Here is a 26,869-nt window from a genome sequence, read left to right as displayed (position 1 = left end):
AAAGCTGGAAAATGTTGCTTTCAGAGGCATTATACGGAGTTTGGATGAAAATGCATTGTTCTAAAACTAGTGCAGACAGACAGCACACTGTCATGCACTAAAGGAGGTTAAGTCATGCACTAAATAGGGAGCAAGGGAGCATCCTATAGCTTTCCTGCAGCCAAGTGCATTCACTCCTAACATCCAGTCAAAAGTTCAGTTTCACGCTGCAGATGATGTTTGGACCACTCAACATGTTTGGCAGACATGGGACAATGGTAATCAGTACATAGATTCAATTTTTCATGCAAAATTTTATAACATGGTTGGCAGTGATTGGATGATGCTGGCCATTACTTTGAATCAGAATTATGTATGCTAATTTCTGTAATGTAATGTCTGTAACGTCTCAAAAACATGAATAACCAACACTCCTGGAAACATAATAAACAACTTTATTTTTTTTTTAAATCAGACTTTCTATAGCTTGGTATTATTTAAAATGTCACAACTTAGTCCCACTGTCCACATGTGTGGACATACATTTTTAGGAAAATGATTAGGTCTAAAAAACAAAATCTTTTTTTTTTTTTTTTTTGCATGTTTGTAGGAGTTTCTTAGGAACATCATTTATGCTCAGGTCCCAGGAGGCGAGAATTCTTTACCTCTGCTCTACTTTGCAGTGTGTAATGATTAAATAGAATCAACCTTTTTGACTAATGTTAGTTAAGCTTTTGATAGCTCTTTGCTTAATAAATCTGGCCTCCTCCCTTTCATACTCCTTGCCTTCACCTGTTCCTTATTTTCTATCCACCCAACTTCCATATGTGGCTTTAAATTGGTCATACTCTCTCTATCTCTGAGGCAGAGCTGGGAGAGGAGAGCAAGATGTTGAAAGGGCAAGTGGGTGGAAACAAACTGAGAAATTCAGATTAATCTGCAATATTCTGCCAAATCATCTTTATTTTTCCACTATCACCTTCTGTTTTCTTTCAGGCTCTCTTCTTTCACGAGTTGTGTACGGTAGATTTCTGCAAACCTCTTGGGTTGTCTCGATGTGTAGCCAACTGCCTCCTCAGCTATTTTTCTGTCTCGCTCTTGCACTGGACTTCCCTCTTTTCTTGCACCTTTTATCCTAAGATTTTAGCATGCTTACTGTAATCTTCAGGAGTATATATTTTACATCAAGTGCATTTCATGTAAATTAATGCACAATGGGGAAAATAGGCACATACACCCACATTCATTTTAAAGCTAAACAAAAAAAGACACCCATACACACAAACACAGACACACACACACACCAGATCAATAAATCAATAATGTCTCAACCAATCACTCTTAATATGTTTTTGTTCTCCATTTATTACTGAACCTCTGAGTGACAAAAGAATGACAATCGAACAACACTGATGAGAACATATTTTTGAAATTAATTATAGCAGGCCTTAAAATCCAAACATCCACAATATTTTGTCTATTTTCTTACACTATAAACATTTTGTTTCCTCCATATACCTGATTTTCTGTACTATACATTTTAGGCACACCCAGAGTTCCCAGTAACACACCACTACCACCATCTTCTTGGTGTTTCACCCCAATTTGTGCAGTATTGGGGGGAGGCAATGTTGGGGGAGGCACAGGTACAGTAAAACTGTCCATATACAGACTACTTCTACCCCTGTGGGGCAAAGGCAAAGGTAGACGAGGCAGCTGGGGTTGACATGATAAAGTGGATGGAGCTTTCAGAGCAGGAAGTCGGCTGTGAGCTCCACTCTTGGTAAGGGTTCCATTAAAGCTAGCTGCATCCATGGCAGAGCAAGGAGTCAAATCAGACCTGAAAAAGAGGATTATCAATGGATAAGAAAGAGAAACTGGGAAAGGAGACAAAGGGGGAATAAAAGCAGAAGTATATGCTGCAGGCATGTACTAGTGCTTTGGGTCCATTATATTCTTGCCTTATCACTATGCTGGCCATTCACTTAGCTCATATATTACTTTGTCAATAGAAACACATTTGGGAGATTGTGGGTCCTCTGAGACTACAGCTAAGCAGAGGAAACTTATTCACTCCTGCAATACCATTGCTTTCTCAATAAAAGAACTTCCTCTTGCCAGCTAACAGGAAGAAGGTTTAAGTGCTATTAAAACAGATTGTTTTCAAAGATGACAGTGTGTTCACCTCAACTATGAAGTTGGCAAAGACAGACATACCTATTAAAACAATGTGCACAAAGTAATGCATTCCCTATATGTTATACACTGCCATACATACATTTGTTAGAAAGAGGCGTGTACATTAGTGTCAATATATGTTTGTGACCTTGCTACCCTCAGTGGAGCCCACCAATCAAGAGTTGACAAGGTCCAGGAGGCCAGACCAGATGATGAGATAAGCTATGCTTCAGTAAATCTTTTCAGTCTGCCTTCTGCAGACAAATATATATATATATATATATATATATATATATATATATATATATATATATATATATATATATATATATATATATATATATAAATCTCCCTCTAAAGGACTTCATGCAGCATCTACCTTCTTTTCTAAGCCTAATGACAATTAATTAACCTAAAGAATCATGTCATGGCCATTTCTACCATTAAAGGTAGAAGTGTGTATTGCTTAGAATGTTTTTATTTATTTATTTATTTTATGCCAAGGACCCCAAAATATGATAATCCCCTTCCTAAAATATAAAGGCAGCTATACATTTTCATGTATAAAAACCCAATTATACTGTTTGCAAAATTAAATAAATATTCTGGGTTCAATACAAGTTGAGCTCAATCGACAGCATTTGTGGCATAATATTGATTACCACAACAAATAATTGTAAACTCCTTTTCTTTAAAAAAGCAAACATCTTGGTTCCCATGAGGCATTTACAATGGAAGTAAATGAGGCCAATCCATAAACATTAAAATACTCACTGTTCCAAAAGTAAAGTCACAATATGTATTTTAACACAATTTTAGTGTGATAAAATAGCTAACTAACTTTATCCGTGTAAAGTCATATCCAATTTTACAACTTCGCTGCCACGACAAAATGACAATTTAAACTTTACAGTTCAAATAATACACAAGTTTTAACAGAATCATTGTAAGTGCATTTATAAAATTATAAGATTCACATTTAACCCTCCAAAAAAATTAACCCTATTCACTTTCATTGTAAGTGACTAAATGCAACCTTGATATTTGATTTCTTTGAAAGAAAAGGAGCGAAAAACTGAAGTGATTTTTTGTGGTAATTAACATTATTCCAAAAATGCTGTCGACTGAGTTTAACTTGTATTGAACCCGGAATATTCCTTTAAAATAATTAGCTTTTATACTGTCATTGTACTAAAGCCAAAAATAAATTATTAAAATATTGTCTATTTTTTTAACCCACAATTGAATTAATGTTATATGTATAAACTCAAATTTAATTCAATTTAATTATCTATAGCGCTTTTCACAACACATATTGTTTCAAATAAACATAACAGAGAATAATGTCTGACAAACGCCAGTAAGCAAGCTAAAGGTGATAATGTTGAGGAGAAACTATGATTCATTAGAATAAAATAATAGCATAGATGAATTAACCTCATAATTTCAGCCCTCTTGATAAGAAAGCAGAAAGAAACAGTATTTATGCATTTATTTATTTATTTTTTACATTTTTTAGCCTCCTTTTTTTCCCTGAAATTCTCTGAAGATCCCCTAGCACCCCCTTGTGGCCCCCTTGGAGTCCCCGGACAACAGTTTGAAAACCCCTGGCATAGAACATGTGATATTGCACACTAATGCTAACTGAAAGCAATGCAGGATATCTGGTCTGCAGCTATATAGGGGTGCACAGTCACAAATGCTGATCAAAGCCAGGAACTACTCACAGATTTAACTGCAAATGATTCACTATGATCACAGATTTACATTGCCCCTGAAGTTCTTCCAGTGGATGCTTCAATCTAATGGGATCCAGAGACCAGATTACCCAAAATAGTGCAATACCCTCCACTTACATCTAGAGATTAGATCAGATCTGTAAACCCTTTGATCTCAGTCATCACTTTTGAGAAGCCATCACTGCTAACCTCAGATCAGTAGACTAAATCTAAAATTAGCGCTTAATCCACTTACGCATTCACACTGCCCTCTGGTGGTGTAGAGGTTACCTGCTAAAGTGCTTAAAGTCAGTCTTGGTTGTGCTACGGACTGGCTGTCGCACAAGCTCCTGAGATGTATCCAGCTGTCTGTATAGTGCCTGATTAAAATCAAGAGAGGCATGAGTCATTCCATCAGCCCAGAAGCTCCGGTGAAGATAAAGATGCTGTCTGCTGAATCCTATTAGCTATGAGAGCCAGCCATTAAGATACTTTGCATAAATGAGCATTTTTTAACACTGATGTTTTAAATTCACATCTCCCCACAATTTTAAAAAATACATCCACCACTCTTCAAAAACCTTCATGCTTCTCCCTAAGCACACTTATAGTGTAGAATTTTCCCTTAACATACATTTAGTTACATTTTATGTTACTCTATACTGTACAATCATATGCAGTCAGATTTCTTAAAAGACCCTTTTCACGTGTGCTTAATCAATCCATATATATATATACACACAGTGTTGGGAGGGTTACTTCTGAAATGTATTCAACTACAGATTACAGAATACATGCTGTAAAATGTCATTTGTAACGAACTCAGTTTGATTACTCAAGGTCAGTAACGTAATCTAAATACTTTGGATTACTTCTTCAGCACTGGTAGATTTTTTTTCACTTGTTTTGACTATAAAAACAGTACAGTAAGACAAAATACACATGTTAAAAATACATTCTCTGAAAAACCTAAATATCTTATGCAGTGTTGTTTTTAAAACAAGATAAGTCAAACTGATCTTGTTTTAAGGATTTTTAGATATTTTTACAGGAAAACTATACAAAAATTATTACCAAGAATAAGATTTTTGCCCTAATATCAAAGGTCTTACTTGAAAAAAGAAATTATGATCCAACGTGAATTTTCTTGATATAAAAATATGATCGTACCTGGTAACGTGCATCTAAAATGGCTAGAAATAACATTTTAGCTTAGCGTAAAGCTGACAATTTACACAAGGTTTATTTCTATTTCTTCTGCTCCAAACTTACTTCAAACTTACGTCTCTGTCTGCTCATATGAATTATATGTATAAATGTTTTCCATCTGAAAGGACTAAATATTAAATTAAACAAATGACAATAAAATGCAATGTAATCTCTTCAGTAATCAAAATACTTTTTGAATGTAACTGTATTCTAAATACCAATGATTTAAACTGTAACTTTAGTGGAATACAGTTACTTATATTTTGTATTTTAAATACGTAATCCCGTTACATGTATTCCGTTACTCCCCAACCCTATATATATATATGTATGTATGTATTCAACACAACAGGGCCAAAATGAATGTGTAGCCTCTTTATTTCACCTGCATCATGCTCTGGTAATCACCCAGTAGTTCTTGTGTTGCTGACTGACCTCTGTAGTGGTCCTGCATTTCACTGATGGGTTTAGAGACAACCCTATCTGTTAGGCGGTCTCTGAGCTGCAGAGAGACACATATAAATCTTGAACATACAGGGCCAAACAAGAAGGCAGATTTTGCATTAAAACAGGTGATTCTCCAAAGAAAGAAACTTTCTCACACACATCTCACCTTGTGGGCCAGCTCATTGAGGAAGTGTGTGGTCCAGTGCGCAGGGGCTTTTGAGTGGATCTCATTGTACAGTGGTCCATTTAGAGGCTTTCTGTCATGCTCCGTGTGTGAGGTGAGAGAGAAGTGAGCAGAGGCGGGCACTCTGTTCTGACGAGTGAGGACTGGTGGAAGAGGGGCATTCTGTGGCGGTGACAAGAGGATGGTTGAAGGTATCTGTACTAATATCACTTCAACTTGTAGTACTACTGTTGTGGCAGTAGAAAATGTATTACAGCATAAACTCTAAAGGATTATCTAAGACTGGGACACTTTAAACTTGAAGTTTTTGGTGAAAGTTTAAACATTATCCACTTACAATTTGAAGCCTTGAATAGAGCGCAACAGTCTGGTTCCAGAAGTAAAAAATCCTATTCATTTTTTACCATAGATGAATTGATTTTCAGTGATAACTTATAGACACTTAAATCTCACCTACCATGAGCTCCGAGGTTGTTCATTGATAGCAAATGCTTCTGTTTAAGCTATGCTTTAGCCAGTAAAATGGGAGCTTAAAGACATTTCAGTTATGTCTGTGGTGTTACCAGTATTAGAAGTGAAATTCATGGGTTATTCTAAAAGGAGTAGGTAAGTGCAACCTTAGGGATTTATACAAAAAAAAATAATAATAATAATTTTTGTTTTTATTGTTTTATTAAAATTTCATTTTTATTTTTTTAAATGTGTGGAATGTTTCACCTTAGACCCTATTTCCATCAAGGGAGATATGTTATCTCTATTTGACATAAATGGATAAAAAAAGACATGATAAATGAACTGTAATAACTTAGCATTTGTTCTAAAAAAGTACAATCATTTTAAGATTTGAAAACACTACAGTTATACGTCCACTGAAGTGCGTATGCAATCTTTGTTTATTAAGATATAATTATTTTAAATCTTGAACTTATCATTAAAATTGACTGTTCATCAAAACAGACCATTTAAAATAATCTTTTACCAGCGCTCCTCGTTGCTGTGCGACTTCAAATTAACGCCGTGAAAGAATCTCGCGAGATTGACGAGAGAGGGATCCCTTCTAGACACGACCGCACTCCTCAGCTCAACCATCACCTACAATGACCTTTACGCACAAGCAGTTCAAATAGAATTGCCTCTTTTTGGCCGAATACCATTATTTTAACAACACAGACATGAAATACAGGCACATATTTTTTTCTTAAAATATTACAAAATATATATATATATTTTTCTTAACAATATAATTAATACAGTATAGGCTGTACATGTTAAATACATTTATTTCCGTAATAAAACCACTTTGTTTAAAAATGTTTCATTGTTGCAATAACATCCCAGGATACCTCTTTCGATTTAGTTACACACGATATCTCTCAAACTCAATAAATTATGTATTTTCAGACAAAAGTTTAACTTTTAACAATGTACCTACCTTACAAGTGTTAATATAAAACGGCAGAGGTTGCGAATACACGTGTCCAATGTTTGTGCTGGTTTGGCCGACCTTACGTCTCTGGTTATCCATCTTTATGCACTAATGCTCAAAACTAATACATTAATTACTAGATTCAGGGATGCCTTTACGTCGATAAACGAGACAAGAGAGACATTACTGATAAGACGCCTTTTGTGCTTAGTGATATTTAATGTGGCCTTCACCCATAGGAATGGAGTCTAACAAAGTTTATGATTACTATGGAAACATGAACGCGTCTCCAAGGTCATTGGCGCTCAAAAAGAAACACTGGGCACCTGCCTGAACAACGTCACCCCCAAAATACAAGGGGTAGTCGTCGTTCGTGCTGGAGATTAAAAGCTTTAAAAGAAACACTTTTAAGAAAGCTGAATACATTTCAAAAATAAAAATCCTTTACAAAAACGGTGACCAGTTTTCGCCAAAATATAATAGGAAAATAGTTAAGTGTAACTATTACGATTGTAAAATTATAATAAATCAATAAAGGACCTTCTTCAAGCAGTGTAATAAACTATCAGCCATGACTTTGTCTTTTTTTTATGTGAATATGATCACTCATTTTTTTTTAATTAGATTTCCAATGATTCATACAACTTTCTGTGATCAGTAGTGGTCACAATGTTACTCACCAGACTATTAAATTACTTTGTTGGCTTTAATGTACAGTTTGAATAAAAATATAAATAAATAAACTTAAAAATAAAAGCATTGAAAACAGGCACTGTGACCAGCAGCACAAAGCCACTCATAGCAGCGCACTTTCATGACAGTATTCATACAACGCATCTGGGCATGGTGTGCTTAGAGAGAAACCTGTTCATTCTGGACATAAGGTGGTGTTTTTTGCAATAACAGTGTTTGTGTACACCTGATGTAGTTCTCACAGATACAAGAACACTTACTGTATATAAATGGGATGCATAGCTGTAACTGTACTGTCAGTGCATGTTTTCTGAAACACATAATCAATAGGTGAAAATGAATAATGGGCTAGGTAGGAACCATCATGCCATTCAATTAATTAATAACATCCTACTGTAAGACCAAACAGTGACAGTCCTACGTGTATACTAATTGCACTATCCAGCACATTTTAAAGCTCTCTTCTGGGCTAACACACACAAAACTCTTCAGCATATTACAGGGTGCAGGTTCCACATACAAATAAAATAGAATATTAGACTCAGACAGACCAGATACACTATGCAGTCTCTCCCTGACCATGGTCAGGGAAAATAGTATATTTCAGGTCTACATTTTTAGATCGTTCCACTAACATATAAATAACATATACAAGGGTAGTCTACACTGATCTCCTCTGGGTCTTCTGTCATCCTTCGGGAGCAGAAAACAGTGGGAGAATGGATCAGCAGGCCAGTCTGAAGTTAGGATTAATTAACCCCTGGACTCCAAGGACCTGTATAGATGAAAATAAGTTGAAAGGGAAAATGTCAAAATACAAGTAGGCTACTAAGACATTTAATCATATATCCCTTATTTAATTTGAATTCTGTCACATTATGAATTTTGTCAGTCTACTACTGCAAAAAATTTGGACCCCAATCAATGAATACAAAATTGGGGCTACTTTCCAATCAAAAAAGTATGCTAAAGAGAAAATGAAAGAGGACACTCTAAATTGATCTTGTGACAAAGGACCTTGAGGAACCAAAAATGTCTTCTGATTACTTGAGAATGAGTGAGTGATTAACTGTGAGAAGATGAGAAAAAGAACAGAACAAGAGAGAAAGAAGTAGCAGGAAGGAGAAGAGAGAGATAAAGTCACACTCACGAGTAGCTGGTATGTTGCTGGCGTCTCCTGGCACTTCTCATCTTCTCAAACCTGGCTTCCATCTCTTCTAAGACTTTAGGGGTGTAACGCACGACCAGCTTCACTGAACCCTGCGCTGCCTTTAGTAGCTCTACAGCTTTCTCATGGTGTTCTCCCTCTACACTCTACACATAATGAAAAATATAGAAAATGTTTAAAGGCAAGGACTGCAAATGAGTTATTTAGGAGCAAACATTTTGTACTACTGATTTTTAAATCTACAGCTCTTAAAATCACCACAGCCAATGGTCACCTTCAAAACAATAAGTGCTTTTTCACTATCGGGCTGAATGGTACTAAGCATGGCGAGTAGGCCTGCATAATATAGAGGAAAAAACGTTTTTGGAAAATGCGATATGCGATACAACAATCCTATGATGATGTCATCGGAGTGCGCAGAACATCGGAACCCCCACTGCTCAAAAAACTGAAGTTTAGTGGGATAAAAAAAGAACCTTCTATCCCAGAGATCACAAACATAGTTGTATTTGTTTAAAATTGAATACAGACTGTGTATAACACAGTTTTTACCATTAACTTTGTAGCAGATACTAAAATTAATTTTCAATTTTTTGTATTTTTTTGTAAAATGTATATGAATATAAAGTTAATTTCACAATATTGTGTAATATCCTAAAATAATCTGTGTTGTAAAATATTTTATTTTTACACTAATTCATGTTTGTACTGATTTCAAAATTAGTTTATTCAATGTGGGACTTTTATTTTGAAATATTATGTCCAGAAGGGAATTACCGTAGATTCTGCGCTGAACTTGAGACTGAGGAAGGATTTCATGGGACAATCCATTTGAACCCATCCTTTGATATATCCACACAGACCACAGCAGCCAATAAACAAGCCAAGTTTGAGTTTGTATATTGGTGTCTGGTCTCATTATTATCTGCAGATACAATGCAGAGTGAAAGCACAAGAGAGAGCGCTGGTTAAAGCTACATATGTACAAATTCTGACACGCATGCACACTGCATGCACACACACCAACTGACAATCATACTCCCACCCTATTCTGTGTCGCCTTAAACGTTACTGTATTAAAATCATTCCGGTATCGCAAGCCCTGGCGATATGCATATCGCGTTATGTATGTTTGCGATATTTCAATAAATTCGATATAATGAGATATCCGATTTATCATGCAGCCTTAATGGTGAGTAACGATACCAGGACCATTTCCACTTGAGTACAGTTCGGTATGATTACAAATCGTTCCCGGCCCAGATTTCTCAGCAGGGTTAACTAACAGTACTCAGGGCCGAGAACCGTTCCGCCTGTAGTGACATGGCAATCACTAGTTTGATTTCGAAACACAACAGTGGAAAAATAAATTGTAACTGTGCCAACGAGCCCAGATCAGTTCAGAACAGCACGGTTCCGCAATGGGAACCGTTTGGCCCGATGGTGGAAAAGCAGCTAATCATCTCAAAACAGCCCCAACATACCACTCCGTTAACAGAGAGCAGCTGATCGCCTCTCTTCAGCCCCCCTTGCCGGTCAGCAACACCTCCTGGGATTACCCTAGAGATGTAGATGGGAGAGTTTTGTTCTTTTCCCCCCATGATGTTGAAACCAAGCCCCTCATCTGTCTTGGGGAGTTCCACCACTCTTGGGTGTGCATGGCCTTCACTGGCTGCGAATGCTGCTACTGTGGCCTGGAAAAAGACGCAAAAGGAAACAGGTAGGAAAAAGAAAATGAGTGTGTGTGTTTTATTCCCTGCGTGCACTATCATTCTTGTTTAGCATAGTGGCAGGTTGCAGGAAAAAGTTACCTTGGCAGTGGCTTGTGCTCGCACCTCTGGCCCTCCTACAATGTCCAATGTGTCATAAAGCTGCTCGTACACCTAAAAACGGAGAGCCATGAAATTCCAACTTTGTAACTGTAATTGGAGTTTGTAACACTTTCCAATAATTAGCATTTATAACATTAACAAACATTATTACATTATACACTCGCTGAGAAATTTATTAGGAACACCTGTACACCTACTTATTCATGTGATTATCTATCAGCCAATTGTGTGGCAGCAGAGCAATGCATAAAATCATTCGGATACAGGTCAGGAGCTTCAGTTAATGTTCACATCAACCATCAGAATAGGGAAAAAATTTGATCTCAGTGATTTCTAGAGTTCTCTCTAGTCTCTAGAGTTTACTCAGAATGGTGCCAAAAACAAAAACATACAGTGAGCGGAAGTTCTGCAGACGGAAATGCCTTGCTGATAAGACAGGTAAACGGAGAATGGCCAGAATGGTTTGAGCTGACAGAAAGGCTACAGTTACAGTAACCACTCTGTACAATTGTAGTGAGCAGAATAGGATCTCAGAACGCACAACATGTCGAATATTGAGACGAATGGGCCACAACAGCAGAAGACCACGTCGGGCACTTTATTGAGTGTATAATGTTTAACGGAATATGAATCTACATTCAAACAAATGTTGTTCAACTTAAATGTGTATAACTGACTCATTCTTGTACCACCTTCAGAGTGATACAAGACTTTTCAGCTTTGTGTCTGGGACCTGATCACTCTATCAGGGTTTATTTTGTGATAATGACTGGCAGACTATACATTATCCTGCTTTTTACACGGTTTGGCTACTTACCAATTAACTAAATAAACAGGATGAAATATTGATTTGAATTTGATTGATTTGAGATAGTGGAGTAATACAAGAGAAACAAAACTTGCAATGTTCAATTATACAGTTTTGATGTAATTGTACAAAAATATTTGACTGCAAAATGCTATAACTGACAAATCAGAATCAAGTATTCCAGAGAGCCGTGTAATAATTAAAGTTATTGTGAAGTGTAAGGACTGTGAAGGGGAAAAAAGCATGTAAAAAGGGAAATCTTAGAGGAAGGAGCCACAACGTATTTACATAAACTGAACAAAACATTCAAATGTACAAGAGAACTTCTAAAAACGGAATGTCTGACAATAGTGTGTAATTGTGTCATATCCATTTGATTCTAGTCATATCTAAACAGTGGTGAACAGACCAGATTCCTGCCACTGGAACTTCTCAATCGCAACAAGTTAAGGAATGAGACATGTGAGCTAAAGTGAGATGCAGTAGGGAAGTGAGTCATTCAGAGGGAGGAACAGTGAAGCACAACTCTGCCTTTATGAAAAACTATACATTTGTGAAGGAAGAGGACATGTTGCTGTCTTACACAGTAGTGACACATCATTCCTGAATTCCAAACCTTTTTATATGCCTTATATTTACCTTCAGTGTTCTGTGAAATCAGTGCAAGGAAAAAAACTGTTATCAAACTGACTGGCAATAGCATGGAAGAATAAAACGCACCACTTAGTCACACGAATGTTACAAATATGATAAGTAAATATTTTAACACTGCTTCATTTTAATCTTCAAACAAAGGCAGAGTCGAGCATCCTTATGTGTGAAGGACTGAAGTAGCCTTTACCTCTCTGATGGCAGCACAGAATTTGCTCTGTAGTACTCTCTGCAGAGCCTGGAGTTTAGGAGGAGGTAGCTCACCACTCCTTTGTAGCCTATCTAACAATTCTATGACTCTGCAAACATCTGAAGGAAAGTTAAATATATTAAAGATAAATACATTGCAAAAATGATGGCAAAATATCAAGATTTACAAAGAAAAGCAGTGAGTGTAACCAAGTGTGGGCCCAGTTTCACTGCCAGAACACACAATATGTAAAAAGTGTCTTGAATGGACATTTACACTTCTTCTCAAAAATTTTTGTCTGGTAATCTGGGTTTGTATCCCATGAATATCATTGCCACACAGAAGCATGTATAAATTAAACTACATTTAATGAAATATGTTGTTGACTTTAACATTTGAAACTATCAATCTGTTTAAAAAAATGCTTAAGTAGAACATATGCATTTTTTTTTTTTATAACTTATTAAATTAAATATAACTAATTAAATTCTGCCATGGTACTACAACACATATACGCTGAGGGAGTAACTATAGCAACAGCTGCCGACGTCAATATCGGACGTGGACGGTACGTCGGCTAAACAAACAATCGTTATGTTATTGTAGCTTTACACATCTCAAAAAGTAGTTTTTATGACAATGTTTGAACACTTGTTCGAGGCAATTTAAGTTAACTAAGGACGCCAATAGACAATTTGCGATGCGCGAGGAAAAAAAAACTCCACGTATGACGTCTCGAAAATAACCTATGCACATTTATTTAATTACTATGGATGTGAAGGAAAAATCTGCTTTTGTTGAGTATATAGAGATATAAGATGACAAAAAGAGGTCACGTCAAATGGAGATGAGAAAGAGTTATTAATCGTGCATAAATTTAAGGCATATTCTGGGTTCAATACAAATTAAGCTCAATTGACAGCATAACACTGATTATTACCACAAAATTATTTCGACTTGTCCCTCCTTTTCTTAAAAAAACAAAACAATCGAGGTCACAGTGAGTACTTACAATGGACGTAAATGGGGCAAATTTTTGGAAGGTTTAAAAGTAAAAAAAAAAGAAAAAAAAAGTGAAGCTTAAACTTTATAAAAGCACTTACATTAATTCTAATGTTAAAACTTATGTATTATTTTAGCTGTAAAGTTGTTTAAATAGTCATTTTTACAGTCATTTAAGGGTCTGTTGACATTACATCGTCATGGCAACAAAGTTGTAAAATTGGCTATAACTTTACACAGAAAAAGTTAGTAAGCGATTTTATCACACTAAAATCACGTTAACACGCATATTATTTATGTCTTGTGGCTATACTTTTAAAAATGTTATTTTAACGTTTACAGATTGGCCCCATTCACTTTCATTGCAAGTGCCTCACTGGAACCCAGATTTCAGCTTTAAAGAAAAGTCTTTTGTGGTAATCAATATTATGCCACAAATGCGGTCAACTCAGCTTCACTTGTGTTCAGCCTTAATATTCCTTTAAACTATTGTGCGTATGCACACAATCTAATTAGACATGTCAGTCTTTAATGCTTTTTTGCACCCAGGGCTGAATGCTGAAGCTACTTATGAGAAGAGTGCTGATCTGATTCCTACACAGACATTTTAGGGCATGTAAAGTTGTATTCAGCTGCAGTTTGACAGCACTGTGCAGTGTACTCTGTAACATTTCATACTAATATCAAAATTAAATTGTAGGAGTCCAGCAATTTTATTTATAATTCAATGAAATTCAAGCATAGAGAGAAGCACGAGCACTCCCTACGGGCACAATCCATTCATTTAAAGCCACTATGCGCCCTTGTCGTAACTAATCAGCTTAAAAACCAATGGGTTCATCCATTCATCACTTCATTGATAAAAGCCATCTTCCACTATTTTCAAAACATTGCACTCCTTAGTCGGGATGTGCTGAACTGGACTAGGTAAATTACCTCTTTCCAAACAGAGCGGTTCTGTTAACGCCGCCATGTCTACCTCTTTCCCTGTATGATAATACGATGACATCATTGGGATCGTCTGCTGCAGAGCCGTTTTCAATGCGATCGGACGTAGAACTGTAGGATATACCTTTTTGTACAGCAAGGCAAGTCTTCTTTTAATGTTCAACAAAAATGTACCGCAACACGCAGCTTGACCGTGAAAGCGCAGATGCTCCAGCTAGTGGTGATGGCTGACGCTTGAGTGTCGCAACACTACGTCAGATGCGTGAGTTTAACTAATTCGTTTAACCCACGATTTCATTCTCCTACAAGCCACAAACCTGTGGACGATCTGAAAAAATCGTTTATAATTCAAGACACTAGAAATAACCAAGCATTAAACTTTTAGGCAATAAAAAAGTATTTATTAAAGAATGAAAAGCAGAACAAATACCTTTTAAAAAAAAAAAAAAAAACTACCATAAGGGCAATTTGTGTGAACCAGTGACAAACATTACTACTTTAAACCTCACTTTCGTCTATAAGTGTGGTTTGCATTTTTAAAACCACACTTTAATCCTACCCTTTTCCTTTCAGTAAATTAGGATCACTGTTTGGTTTGCAAGAGATCCACAGATTGGACCAAATATAAAACAAAATATACGACAAAGAAATTTGCAGTTGCAGAGCAATAGGAGGGAAAAAATTACCAACAAAAGGAACAGATTGCATTTAAACTACCAATAAACTACTCTTGTAGTCAACAATTAAACAGCTTTAATGTAATGGTAATAAACGACCCAAACATGACAATTATCTATCCCCCACTGAATAGGCTACACTGTTGTAAAATACAGAGTGCCTCATTCAAATGTAATTTTTCAGCATTATGGTTACTGTTACAAAGTTTATTTTAGACAGGGAATTCAAATGAGTCTTAAGGTTAGTTATTTAGTGATTTATGAAAACAAAGCCCAAACAAAAGTTAAGAGTTAAAAGTAAAAATGTCACAGTTCAGCCAAGTAATCTTGTTTTAACAAAAAGGACACTTCTTACCAGAGAGACACCAAGCTCCCTCAGTGATAGCTGTTTGTAGTACAGTACAATACTCACACCGATGTGGACATGGTGCAAGCAAGGGTGGATTAAATAATGGGTGAGGGGGAGAATGTTTGTGAATCAAATAAACAATACATCTGGATGACCTTGGATCATTCACAACCTCTGACACTTTCAGTACTCATCCCCCTGGGCCTCCATCCTGTAACCATTTTCATTGGAGGCATAGCCCTCTCCTGACTGCATGGAATCCTGATCCATCATCATCCCATCCTGTGAGCCTTCCTCTGACTGTGGTGGCACTGGCTCTTCACCCTCTTCACCTCCATTACCCAAACCTTCCTGATCACCTGAGGATACATGTCTGTCTTCCCTACGGTCTCCACGGTCCCGATCACCCCGGTCGCGCTTATGTTCACGATCTCTATCCCTGTCTCGTCTTCTGTCACGATCCCTATCCCTGTCCTTATCTCTGTGGCTTCGCTTCCTGTCCCGATCTTTGTCCCTCTCTTTGTCTCTCTCCCTCACTCTCTCTTCTCCTTCCGGTCCTCCATCCTCTCCCCGTTCACCACCCAAGGATTCCTCTATAACTCTTTCTCCTTCTGGTATCATCCCATCAGCTAGCCCGCCCATGCCCTCTTCGCCACCATCTGCACCCTTCCCTCTTTCCCGGTCTCTCTTTCTGTCTCTGCTTCTGCTTCTCCTCTTGCGGTCTCGCTCTCTATCTTGGTCTCTACTTCTTTCTCTGCTGCCTCCAGCAGCACCACCACCACCTCGCTCTCTTTCCCTGTCTCGCCGTCGACTGCTGCCTGGAATCTCCTCCACTGGAGCACCAATGGCCCTTTCACGCTCACGAGACCTGGTGTGTCTGCGCCTTTCTCGGGAACGAGAGCGCCGACGCTCTCCGCGTTCCTTGTCACGGTCACGACTGCGATCCCTGCGCTCACCACGATCCCGGTCACTATAAGGCAAAAGACAGAAGTGGTCAAGTTGAGATTCGATGAATAAATGCAACTGCCTAAAAAAGCCCAACATCCTAAACTTACCCTCCAATTGGTCGGTCATCATATCGGGAGGCGTCATCTCTGCCAGAGTGTTTGATGTTAACATCTGCCCCACCTCTCCTTGTACCACCAAGACCTCCACCTGGACAGCAAAATAAATATTAAAGTGTCTTTGACTTTAAGCATTTACCCTGCCATTTTATTCATTAATTCACCGTTATTGTTGTCTCCTTGTTAACCTAAAAAACAAATTTTCTTACCAAGCCTACGAGGGTGCCATCCTTTGACTGTTCGTCCCCTTTCAACATCAACAAGTACTCGACGTCCATCAATCTTTTTTCCATCTGCATGCTTGTAGGAAGCTATAGGACAGGAGTTGATAGACAAGCAATAGAAAAGCAGAGAGAGGGATGAAGAATACAGAGAAGAAAAGGTGGACAATTAGAAATAGAAACAACAGTATTTCCTGTTACATACCTTGAATTTGGATGAACTTCACTCAAACATTTGAAACTATTTGCAGGCACACTCTTACCTCAGAATGGATTTGACACCAGGACTGAGATAACAGACAATGTTCCTATCAGTTTATAAACTGGATTATTCCAAATATTTTCCAGTTAAATTTTGCTAAGTGGTTTTACTCTTGGATTGAGGTGCACTAGAAGTGCCATTCAGTAAACTTAGCCTTTTAAAATGACAGCACACCTTGGCCAGACTGCAGCCATTGCAGGAGTTTGAAGCACAAGTAAAAGAAAAATCCTATATCATGACTGTTAAATTTTGTTTCCAAAAGTGACCAAGTCAAATGTACATAGCCTCTTCATATGGAATTTCACCAATTACAATAAAAACAAAAAATTCTAAATAGAAGCTACATCACACAGTTCAAACAATAAAAGGTCAATGGGGCCAATTTAACTAGTCAAGGATAGCACTGACTTTGTACTTTGTGAATCCTTAACTATTCAGGCTCTTTCTGGCAAGCAGAAAGCAAAAATTGATCATGCTCAGTGCTGTTAAGAAAATAAAAATGAAGACAGGCACTCCTAAGTGTAGGCTAAAGTGGTTCACCAAAAAGTGAGAAATAAATGTTATATGTAACTAATATAGTTACAACTCCTCGTATCACTAAATTCCTCTCCAAATTGTAAGGGTGATCCACATTAAAATTATTTTAACGTGAAATTTAATACTCAAACCTTGATAGAAAAGCACAATAAAAAAAAAAAAGAAAAAAAAAAAAGAAAAGGCACTTGGGGAATACAGATCAGGTAAAAGCCAGTCTCCAAAGCCCCTCTCAGATATCCTATACAGAATTTCTACAAGTATAAAATCATTGAGGTCCATTCACACACACATTCTGACACAAATATACCATACACAAGAAACACTAGCTTCGACTGTTGTAGTAAAAAATTATTGAAGAATATATGCTTGAAGTACACGCACGCACTACATTATCACCTATGCTACTTAAAGACTCAGGATCTAAGCCCTTACACGTTTAATCTTACCATTTTACATGGAGATGCCACCTTACCATAACACCTGGCCAAGGATGGACTTCCTTGATGGAAAACCCCACGGAAAAGCATGGCGATTCCAGCTGCCTCGAATCAAAATATTATATATATATATATATATATATATAAATATATATAATCAAAATTGGACAACCTTGAATCAAGTGATCAGGGATCCAAACCTTCAACAAGGGACATGATGAAATCCACGAAGCTACTCTGGTCTGCACTGCCGATGAAGTTGAAACCTATTATGAGGGCCTTACCATCAAACCCTCAAGTCCATTCACACACCTGTCCTGACATTTAACTAGAGGGCCTTACCAACAACCCTCTGACTACCATATGCAACTAGAGGGGCTTACCAACCACCCTCAGACTACCATATGCAACAAGAGGGCCTTACCATCCACCCTCATTTTTATTCAACTTCTGTCTTTTAACAGAGGGCCTTACCACAACCCTCACCAACCAAATCATTAAGAGGGCCTTACCAATCACCCTCTAAACAAGAACAAAATCCCTCAGTTCAGTTTCACCATATTCAGTCCACTTCCACTTTGTTACAATACTACAGGGTCTTTCTATAGACCCTTTGATGAAGATCTACCACATTGATTAAAAAAAAAAGTCTGTCATGAAATTGAACTGTTTAAACCCAACCCTTAATATTCATGTTAATTATTAAAACTTGTTCTATTGGTCGTGTCTATTGTCGTTTTGGTGCTTTACAAATAATTGTAATGGGCCTTTAACAGGACGCAAATAGCAAGTTTTGTTAGAAGGAACTAAATTATGGTTCTGTGGAACATGGAAATGTTTCTCTCCATACAGCTCCTCAACCAACTTTAGGTAACTGAAATGTAACTACATGGAAAAGTATAAAGATTACTACAACTGCAGATCAAGTGCCTAACTGTGGAACTCTTAAGCTGAAAATAACTGTTGAGGGTGTACAAGGTAAATCTTTGGCAACAAGAACTTTTAATGAGAATTCTACACAGTAATTTTATTAACCAATGCCTTTGGTTAACCTTTTCTATTAAAGTCAATTATCCACATTTTAGAACACATAGCCTAAATGGTTAAACGCGTGTAAACTGTATTCATAGCTAATACATATGGGATAATTTACAGTTAACTAGTCATTTTGCAAAATGACTAGTTGACTGTAGATTATGCCAAAGCTACTTGGCCAATAAATAAATGGAGATGAAATACTAATGAGTTGAACTTGTGTTATATGAGAAGAGAGAGACCACAAAGTCCCCAGAAATAGCTGAAATCCACCTCCGGTTTCTTTAAGAGTTCTGTAAGGTGTTTATATAGCACATATTGCTTTAAGATCGCAGAGTCACAAGTAGTAGGAAAGATGACTCGCAATACCCGGATGACCAGTGAAATCACTTAATCCCTGATTGTGCAGTCATTAATCAGATATATCAGGCGATAGTATGATTGACCAATCAGAACAGAGTGTTCCAGAGAGCCGTGTAATTAATTATTGAACAAAATTACATAAGCATTGCAAATACCATTCCCTGTGCCATGTTTTACACATTCTACAAAACTTTTAGTAAACTTTAGGCCACATTCAAATTTACCATAGTAAATTTGGATGATTGTGCGCAACATGAGCTGCAATAATTCCAACAGGTTTTTCAGAAGTTCTCTTCTCTGTACAACCATTGATACACTGCCATACTTGTTTAGAAACATGCACCTTGCACTCCAAGTCTGAATCTTGCAGAGTACAACCGCATTAGTACTTTTACTATGTAGGGCTGGGCAATAGGATGATGTAATCGGATATCGATGATGTCTTACAAAGATCCCGATTGCGAACAGACGATGATCGACAATATCGGGAAATGGCAAAACCATGGATCTGGGAAGACGGCAAATAAATTAAACAGTGGCCAGGGTGTGAAACTAGCACCCGCCAAATGCGACAAGGTTGAATCCCGTTAGCAAGTTCCTCATTCAAATGTATTTCACACGTGGGTAATTTTGCTCATCTACCCACAACAGGTGGGCGACCTGTCTCGGAGTGACACATGACAAGAAATGCTGTCAGTCAAGACACGCGCTTGAAGAAACACACTTTTAAATTTTTAAGATCAGACAAAAGCGGTCAATGCTTGTTTGATTCACTGTTTGTTCAGAGGCGTGCAGCACAAACCTGTCTCGTGGAACAAGCGCATGGAGTTTTCACTCTTTTTCATTCGTCTGAAAACTGCTTGCAAGAATAATGTTATCTGAGAATGGTGAAAATTATCTCCGATCATCTCAGGAGGTGCTGCGAGTTTAATTCACTTTATTTCCTCACGGTTGGCATGCACTGCGTATTTCCGTGATGCAAATGGAGCCGTTGGAGATGGTAAATGTTTGGGTTTGGGGAGATAGTTAAATAAGATTTGTTTGATCACTTTGTTGTTTTATTGCTTTTTTCGTTTTGTTTAAAGTGCAATTTGAATTTAGAAAATGTCTTTTGTGATTGTTTATTGTGTTTCAATAAATGAATTAAATCTTTAAAGGAGAATTCACCAACCCTCAGCATGGGGGTTGACGATGTTATCAGATATCGCGATAAGGCAATTATTGCAAAAATATATATATATTTTTTTTTTTACATATCACCAAGCCCTATTACTATGGCTTTAAAAGGAGATTGCTAACGGGCTCACACTCACTTACACAGGCCCAAGCCACATTTAATGACAACCGGCAGCTCTATATTTAGCCCCAAAATGAGGCAGATGAAAAGCGTTTGTTTTAAGACTGTACACCTATCAACCTAAAATTAGATGAGGGTGTAAAGAAATCTTACCCATCATACAAACCCATCATACCAACCATATACTGAGCTGTGGTAGTAGGGTGTAGATGTATCAAAACCATCATGATCTGCAAGCCAGCTCTGGCCAATAGCCATCAGAGATAGGCGGCTGCAGTAGCAATGAGAACAACACACAATTAATATTTAGCATTGACTCGCTCCGCAACACTTCAGTCATGATAGCCCCTGTTGAACTGAAGTATAAAGCCTTTGCTGTTTGTACTCTAGACATAAACAGGTGTATAGTAAATGGGTCACCTTTTCACTACAGAGGGCTTTAGTCTTTAGCTTACCATCACCGCTCCAGCCGGAAACTCTGCTACAGTATGTCACACTGCCTAAACATTACAAAGATGCCATAGAGTGGCAACATTCATCAGAATGTATGTTGGCTAATGCACAGCCACAATCCACATGTCCCCCCCCACCTTCTTTACACATGTGCCGCACCAACACACTCATACCCGATACAACACACACACACACACACTGGGGGGGTGAAGAAATAGGAATATACTATGAACACACAGACATGATAGGGTTGACACGGGCTGTCACACAAGAACACACACAAGCACAAATTAATTCATTTGTACAGAACATTACATATTCTCATTAAGCCTATAGTGTTCAGTACATCACAATTTAATAGGCACCATGTTCAATTAGTGATCATCGAAGGGGAAAAAAATCAAAACAAATAAATGGACTATGTCCAAAGTCACTTTCATAAACCACTACTGCTTCAAAACAAACAAAAAATAGTTTATATTGGAGGAAAAGATGGAATCCTCTTTGTTAGTTGTAGAAAATTAGTAGCTTTTCTAAACCTTGATTTGAGTGATTTGATTACATTTTAAAGGGGTTTAAATAAGAATGAGAAATCTTGGTTACTCACAATGCATGTCTCTCTCGTGTTCGTACTCGATAAATGCATAGCCTCTTGGTTTTCCAGTTTTCTTGTTGTACACGATGTAGATCTAATAAATGCAGAAAAGTACAAGTATGAGAATGTGCTCAGTGAATGAGGAAACTCTATTAGTGTCATAATACATTTCTCTAGGGCTGCGCAATTAAATCACGATACGAGCAAGTGCAATTTCTAAACTGCAGCAAGCTCCCATTCAAAAAACTTTAAAGACTGACATACCATGAGCTCCGAGGTTGTTTGTCAATGGTATATCCTTCTGTTCAAGCCATCAGTCTGTATTATTTCAACTTCATTGTTTAAAAATAGTGTTTGATTGTGGAATTCCTGGTGAACAACTACACTACCCATGGTCTAGTAGTGGAAGCTTCACGAATCATAGAACCGCTTCCACAGCATGCGAAACAAGACTCGGAGCGACCACCCACTTCCATGATGCACCGGGAATTAAACCACCAAGTCGGTCTTTAAACTGCTTATCTATTTGTACATATCAGGATATTTTGCAATAAACAATATTTTTCTATAATATTTTTTCTATACTTATCAAATCTTTTGCACACTGACGAGATCTCGCTAATCAGAAAGCAGAGCGCAAAAAAGGCTCAAGTAAGAGAACACAACAGAAACCGGGAAGGTGAATATAGAGAAGCAAAAAGAAATAACTGACATGATCATCTATCATTTATGTAAAAAAAAAAAAAAATCCTTCCTGAATGCATTTTTTTAATTTGTATGAATAGGGAAAAACATTTGCCAAATCACAATTACAATATCAAACATTGTGTATGATTTTCTTGGTCCATATTGCACAGCCCTTATATTCAGCACAACTTACTCGCTTGATAGGACCATAGACTTCAAACTCACGACGCAGCTTGGATTCTGTGGTGTCATAATTCTGAACAAATGGAAAAAAGACTTGCATGAGGTTTAGGTTTTTTAGGATGGACCTCCAATATTTCAGCTTGTTAGTGGCCAAATACACAAAAGTACTTACAACACGAGCCACAAACAAGGTCTTAAATGCATCTCCCTGAGCATTAGGATCATTGTGTGGGTCCCCTGCAAATATAAAATACTGGGTCAAACAAGGTTAAATAATCTTGCAGTTAAAATGTTAGTGGTTTCTGATACTTACATTGCTTTAGCTCTGCTTCCACCACTACTTGCCTCCTTTCCATTTTCTCTCTTCTCTGGAATTCAAATTAGAGTGACCTATGTTACCACACTGGTTTTCATTTTCCAGGAACTTGAAAACAATTTCACTTTACTAACCACAGCAAGGACAAAGCATAATACTGAAAAAAATAAATAATAAAAAAAATTATAGCACACACACTTGACATGGGTTTAATAGTTTGGGCGTTCAAGTGTTAGGATCCAGCTTCATATCCTACTCAAAGCCACTCTTCCATATTTGATAACTTCAAAGCAGATATGTTTTGCCATCTTGAACAAACAACCCCCACTGAAACCCCTAAAAAAATCTGCCAACATTCTAAAAGTAAATCAGCCTGATAAAACAATTGTAATCCATCACACAGAAACTTTATTCAATCATGACTCACCTTCCTTTCCAACCTCTCATCCCGTGTCTCTGCTCTTGTAGGTGGTGGAGCATCTCTGGGGTCCTGATCAACAGTAACAACAACAGAACACTGTTGTTAACTCTTCATTAGTAGAATTATCTTAATCTTTATTGAACTTAAATAATGCAACAACCAGCGCATAAGCTTCTGTTTTACGCAGATGATATTTTATTATTCGTCTCCGACCCCACTAGATTCATGCCTTGCCTCCACAGAATTATTAACTCCTTTTCCAAATTCTCAGGATACAAAGTCAATTGGTCTAAATCCAAAGTTTTGGCTTTGACAGCATACTGTCCAGTAACGGCCTTCCAGCCGGGTGCTTTCCAGTGGCCCAAACAGGGAATTAAGTATTTGGTAATTTTATTCCCAGCAAATTTGTCTGATTTAGTCAGAGTTAATTTTGATCCCTTAATAAAAAGGTTTTCGAATGATGTGGACAGGTGGGCTTCATTACACTTATCGATGATTGGGAAGGTTAATGTTATTAAAATGAATTGCATTCCAAAATGTAACTACCTGCTACAATCTCTCCCTGTAGATGTCCCTCTCTCTTATTTCAAGCAATTTGATAGCATAGTGAAGTCCTTCATTTGGAATGGTAAACGTCCCAGGTTAAATTTCAGTAAGTTACATAGGCCGATTGACAAAGTTGGGTTAGGCCTACCCAAGATTTTATTTTATTATTATGCATTCAGTTTTAGACATTTGATTCATTGGTCACTTCCACCTGAGAGCGCTCCTCCCTGGTTTTGTATTGAAAAGGAAGTTCTTGCCCCTATCTCGCCACAGCAAAGCCTTTCGATTAAACTAGCTGGAGAGGTTAAGTCGCACCCCGTTATTTTGCATTTGCATTCGATATGGACAAAAGTGTCCGGAGTGTTTAATTATGATATTTATTTAAACGTAGCCTCAAGCATATGGCTGAACCCTAAACTATGTATTAATAAGTCCCCTTTCTGTTGGTCATATTGGATTGTGAGGGGGGGTTATTACACTTGGTGACCAGTATGAGGGTGGAGTATTGAGATCTTTTGAAAATTTGATTCAACATTTTGGGATTCCCAAATCTCAATTTTATAAGTATTTACAGCTGCGCCACCTGCTCTGCTCTGTTTTTGGGAGTAGCATACACCCCACTAGAGCGGCAGATACTCTGCAAGTGGTGATTGCTGCTTTTGGGAAGGGTCATGAGGCATCAGTGTATTACTCCTTGTTAATTCAGAGTCTGGGGGACGGAGCTTTAAATTCTCTTAAAAGATTATGGGAGAAAGATTTAAACTTGGTATTGGAGGAGGGAGTGTGGGCAAGGATTCTAAAAAACAAAGTCTGCATCTAGAGATGCAAGGGTTTGACTTATGCAATTTAAGATTTTACATAGATTTTATTGGACCCCCTCTAGATTGTATAGGCTTGGTCTTAAGGACACACCCATCTACTGGCGATGCCATACTGAAGATCCATGTTTTTTGGGGGTGCCTTAAGATCCAAGAATTTTGGCTGACGGTGCAAAGCTTTGTGTGTGATGTGTTGGGCACTCAGGTCTCGTTCTGCCCCAGACTCTGTATTTTGGGAGATAGGGAGGTCATGGATTTGGTAGATAAGTACATGAAGGACTGGGTTTTGATCGGTGTGATGATTGGTAGGCAGGTTATTTTGAGGAGTTGGAAGTCGGATGGAGCACCCTCGTTCCCGGAGTGGTGCGCGGAGATGGGGAGGGTGGCTGCCTTCGAGGAGGGGTCGAGCATTAGGATGGGGGTTAGGGAAACTTACAATAAGAAATGGGGCAATTATTTAGCATTTTTGAGGGAATCTCGAGGTGGGGGGCAGTGGAGGGAGTAATTTAGAGTCTTTTTTTTATTTTTTATTATTATACTTGATTATTGTGTTATTTTGTTGTTGTTTTAGTTTTCTGTGTGTGTCTATAGTCTATTAACCACAGGGGTGTTCGTTGGGGTGTCAGGGTGGGTTGAGAGTTTGGTAGGGGGAGGGGATATAGTGGGGGTTTAATGTTTAAGGTTTTTGATTCATTATATAGATGTTGTATTTCTTGTTAATTTATGAATCAATAAAAATTAATTAAAAAAATAATGCAACAACCTCCTGACCCTAACACTTGATTTGCAATCTGTAGCGATTGTCTCAAATTAAATTACAAATTTAGATAAATCAACTCAAAAATCCTTGAAGCACCTCAAAATGCCGAATGAAAGGGGCAATTCCGCAGTACGGCTGATTGTGGTGTTTCTCATGGGGAAGCTTCTCAAGTTGGGGCAGGAACGGTATCGGATCCCGCGGAGCAAACAATGCCAACAGGTTTGGGGGGAGAAACTGAGTCATCGTTCACCTATGAGAAAAATAAAAATCTCATTAATTCACAATCAAGTAAAAAATACAAATAAAACAAAAAAGTTTCGGATATATACAGTTTTGATGGGTAAAAGATTAATAGATTCCAGCTACTTGAGGATTAAGAAAACCTAGTCAAAACATACACAGTGTTAAAAAAATAAATAAATAAAGTTTTAAACGAGTTTTGGGGAAGTTCAGTTAGCAATGCTAGCTAAAGCGGCTAGCTGCTTGCAAACAAACATCACTCGACATGTCAATATTATACATTATCTTATGCAAAAGATTCGAAACATAACACACAAATAAGATAAGCACTGGAACATGCGTATAATCCAAAGCTCAACCCTTATTAGGATCAGCAGTAAATTTTTGTATCCGATATCGCCAACTGTTCACTGCGCTGTTCACGGCCTTGTGTGCTAAATTACCTCAGCTTCGCATTCAGGTCTCACGAAACCTCAGACTTCAACCCAAACCCCTCTGTGTGTGTCTGTGGAAATCTTCGTGCATTAATTATTATTATTATTATTATTATTATTATTTGTATCCTCCTAGTAGTTGTGTGTGTATTTCGGTCCACACAACACCCAACGTGTATTCTCCACACGCAGAACGAATCGTTCCTTTCTTAAAATGGCGCGAGGCCGTAAACCACAGTAGCATTTTACAACACTTTAACTCGTTTAGAGGCACTTCACGATAGGGGTGTGGTTAATTCTTACCAAATAAAGACCTTCACGAAATAGAAGTGTCTCGGATATGAAAGAATAATATATGTTCATTATGTAATGATCAATGTAATACATATTATCTGTTTTTATACAGTACATTTATATGGTGAGATTGGTAAATTGTGGTTATACATAAAACCCCTGCTATTTAACTGTTTCAGGCCTGTGGTAAAGATATGGGAATGTATGCCATTTGGATCTGATTTAATTTCCAACAAGCCTACTGAACAGTTTCCCCGAATCAGCTGCCCAAACGTATCACAATATACAACAGCCAGCAAGTGTACAAAGAAGCTTAGTCATAAAGCCTAAACCTACATTTGTTAATTGATGACCTTGAGAAAATAAATGAAAGTGCAGACACCATAGGCTATATAAAGATTCGTTTTTGGCCATTAAATGATCTGTTTTCTGTAGACTGAAGCACAT

At 37.6% G+C, this 26,869-nt stretch overlaps 3 protein-coding genes across 4 annotated transcripts; all 3 read right to left on the bottom strand.

The window, feature by feature from the left end:
- Nucleotides 1-1,324: 1,324 nt before the first annotated feature.
- LOC127451371 (uncharacterized) lies at nt 1,325-8,363 on the bottom strand. The gene is made up of 5 exons (XM_051716025.1): nt 7,148-8,363; nt 5,698-5,877; nt 5,470-5,586; nt 4,167-4,255; nt 1,325-1,819 (listed from the first exon to the last, which is right to left on the bottom strand). Exons 1-5 carry the CDS (start codon nt 7,238-7,240, stop codon nt 1,465-1,467), a joined length of 834 nt encoding a protein of 277 aa, XP_051571985.1. The 5' UTR covers nt 7,241-8,363; the 3' UTR covers nt 1,325-1,464.
- A 136-nt stretch (nt 8,364-8,499) lies between these two features.
- LOC127451364 (protein lin-7 homolog B) lies at nt 8,500-15,604 on the bottom strand. Of its 2 annotated transcripts, none has more exons than XM_051716016.1 (6): nt 15,466-15,604; nt 12,484-12,602; nt 10,814-10,885; nt 10,487-10,696; nt 8,985-9,148; nt 8,500-8,609 (listed from the first exon to the last, which is right to left on the bottom strand). In XM_051716016.1, the coding sequence occupies exons 4-6, from the start codon at nt 10,601-10,603 to the stop codon at nt 8,588-8,590; spliced, it is 303 nt and encodes a 100-aa protein (XP_051571976.1). In that variant the 5' UTR covers nt 10,604-10,696; nt 10,814-10,885; nt 12,484-12,602; nt 15,466-15,604; the 3' UTR covers nt 8,500-8,587. The 2 variants fall into 2 exon arrangements, with proteins under 2 accessions (XP_051571976.1, XP_051571975.1); XM_051716015.1 differs by lacking the exon at nt 15,466-15,604 and adding an exon at nt 14,422-14,691.
- On the bottom strand, nt 14,888-26,349 carry LOC127451352 (U1 small nuclear ribonucleoprotein 70 kDa-like). Its single transcript, XM_051715992.1, has 10 exons — nt 26,138-26,349; nt 25,551-25,704; nt 23,337-23,399; nt 22,907-22,961; nt 22,766-22,830; nt 22,604-22,666; nt 21,736-21,817; nt 16,733-16,834; nt 16,515-16,614; nt 14,888-16,429 (listed from the first exon to the last, which is right to left on the bottom strand). The coding sequence occupies exons 2-10, from the start codon at nt 25,695-25,697 to the stop codon at nt 15,643-15,645; spliced, it is 1,464 nt and encodes a 487-aa protein (XP_051571952.1). The 5' UTR covers nt 25,698-25,704; nt 26,138-26,349; the 3' UTR covers nt 14,888-15,642.
- Nucleotides 26,350-26,869: the final 520 nt, after the last annotated feature.

The sequence above is a fragment of the Myxocyprinus asiaticus genome, chromosome 14 (genome assembly GCF_019703515.2).
Source record: "Myxocyprinus asiaticus isolate MX2 ecotype Aquarium Trade chromosome 14, UBuf_Myxa_2, whole genome shotgun sequence".
In the NCBI taxonomy this organism is placed as follows: domain Eukaryota; kingdom Metazoa; phylum Chordata; class Actinopteri; order Cypriniformes; family Catostomidae; genus Myxocyprinus; species Myxocyprinus asiaticus.
This window is presented reverse-complemented; position numbering and strand designations above follow the sequence as displayed.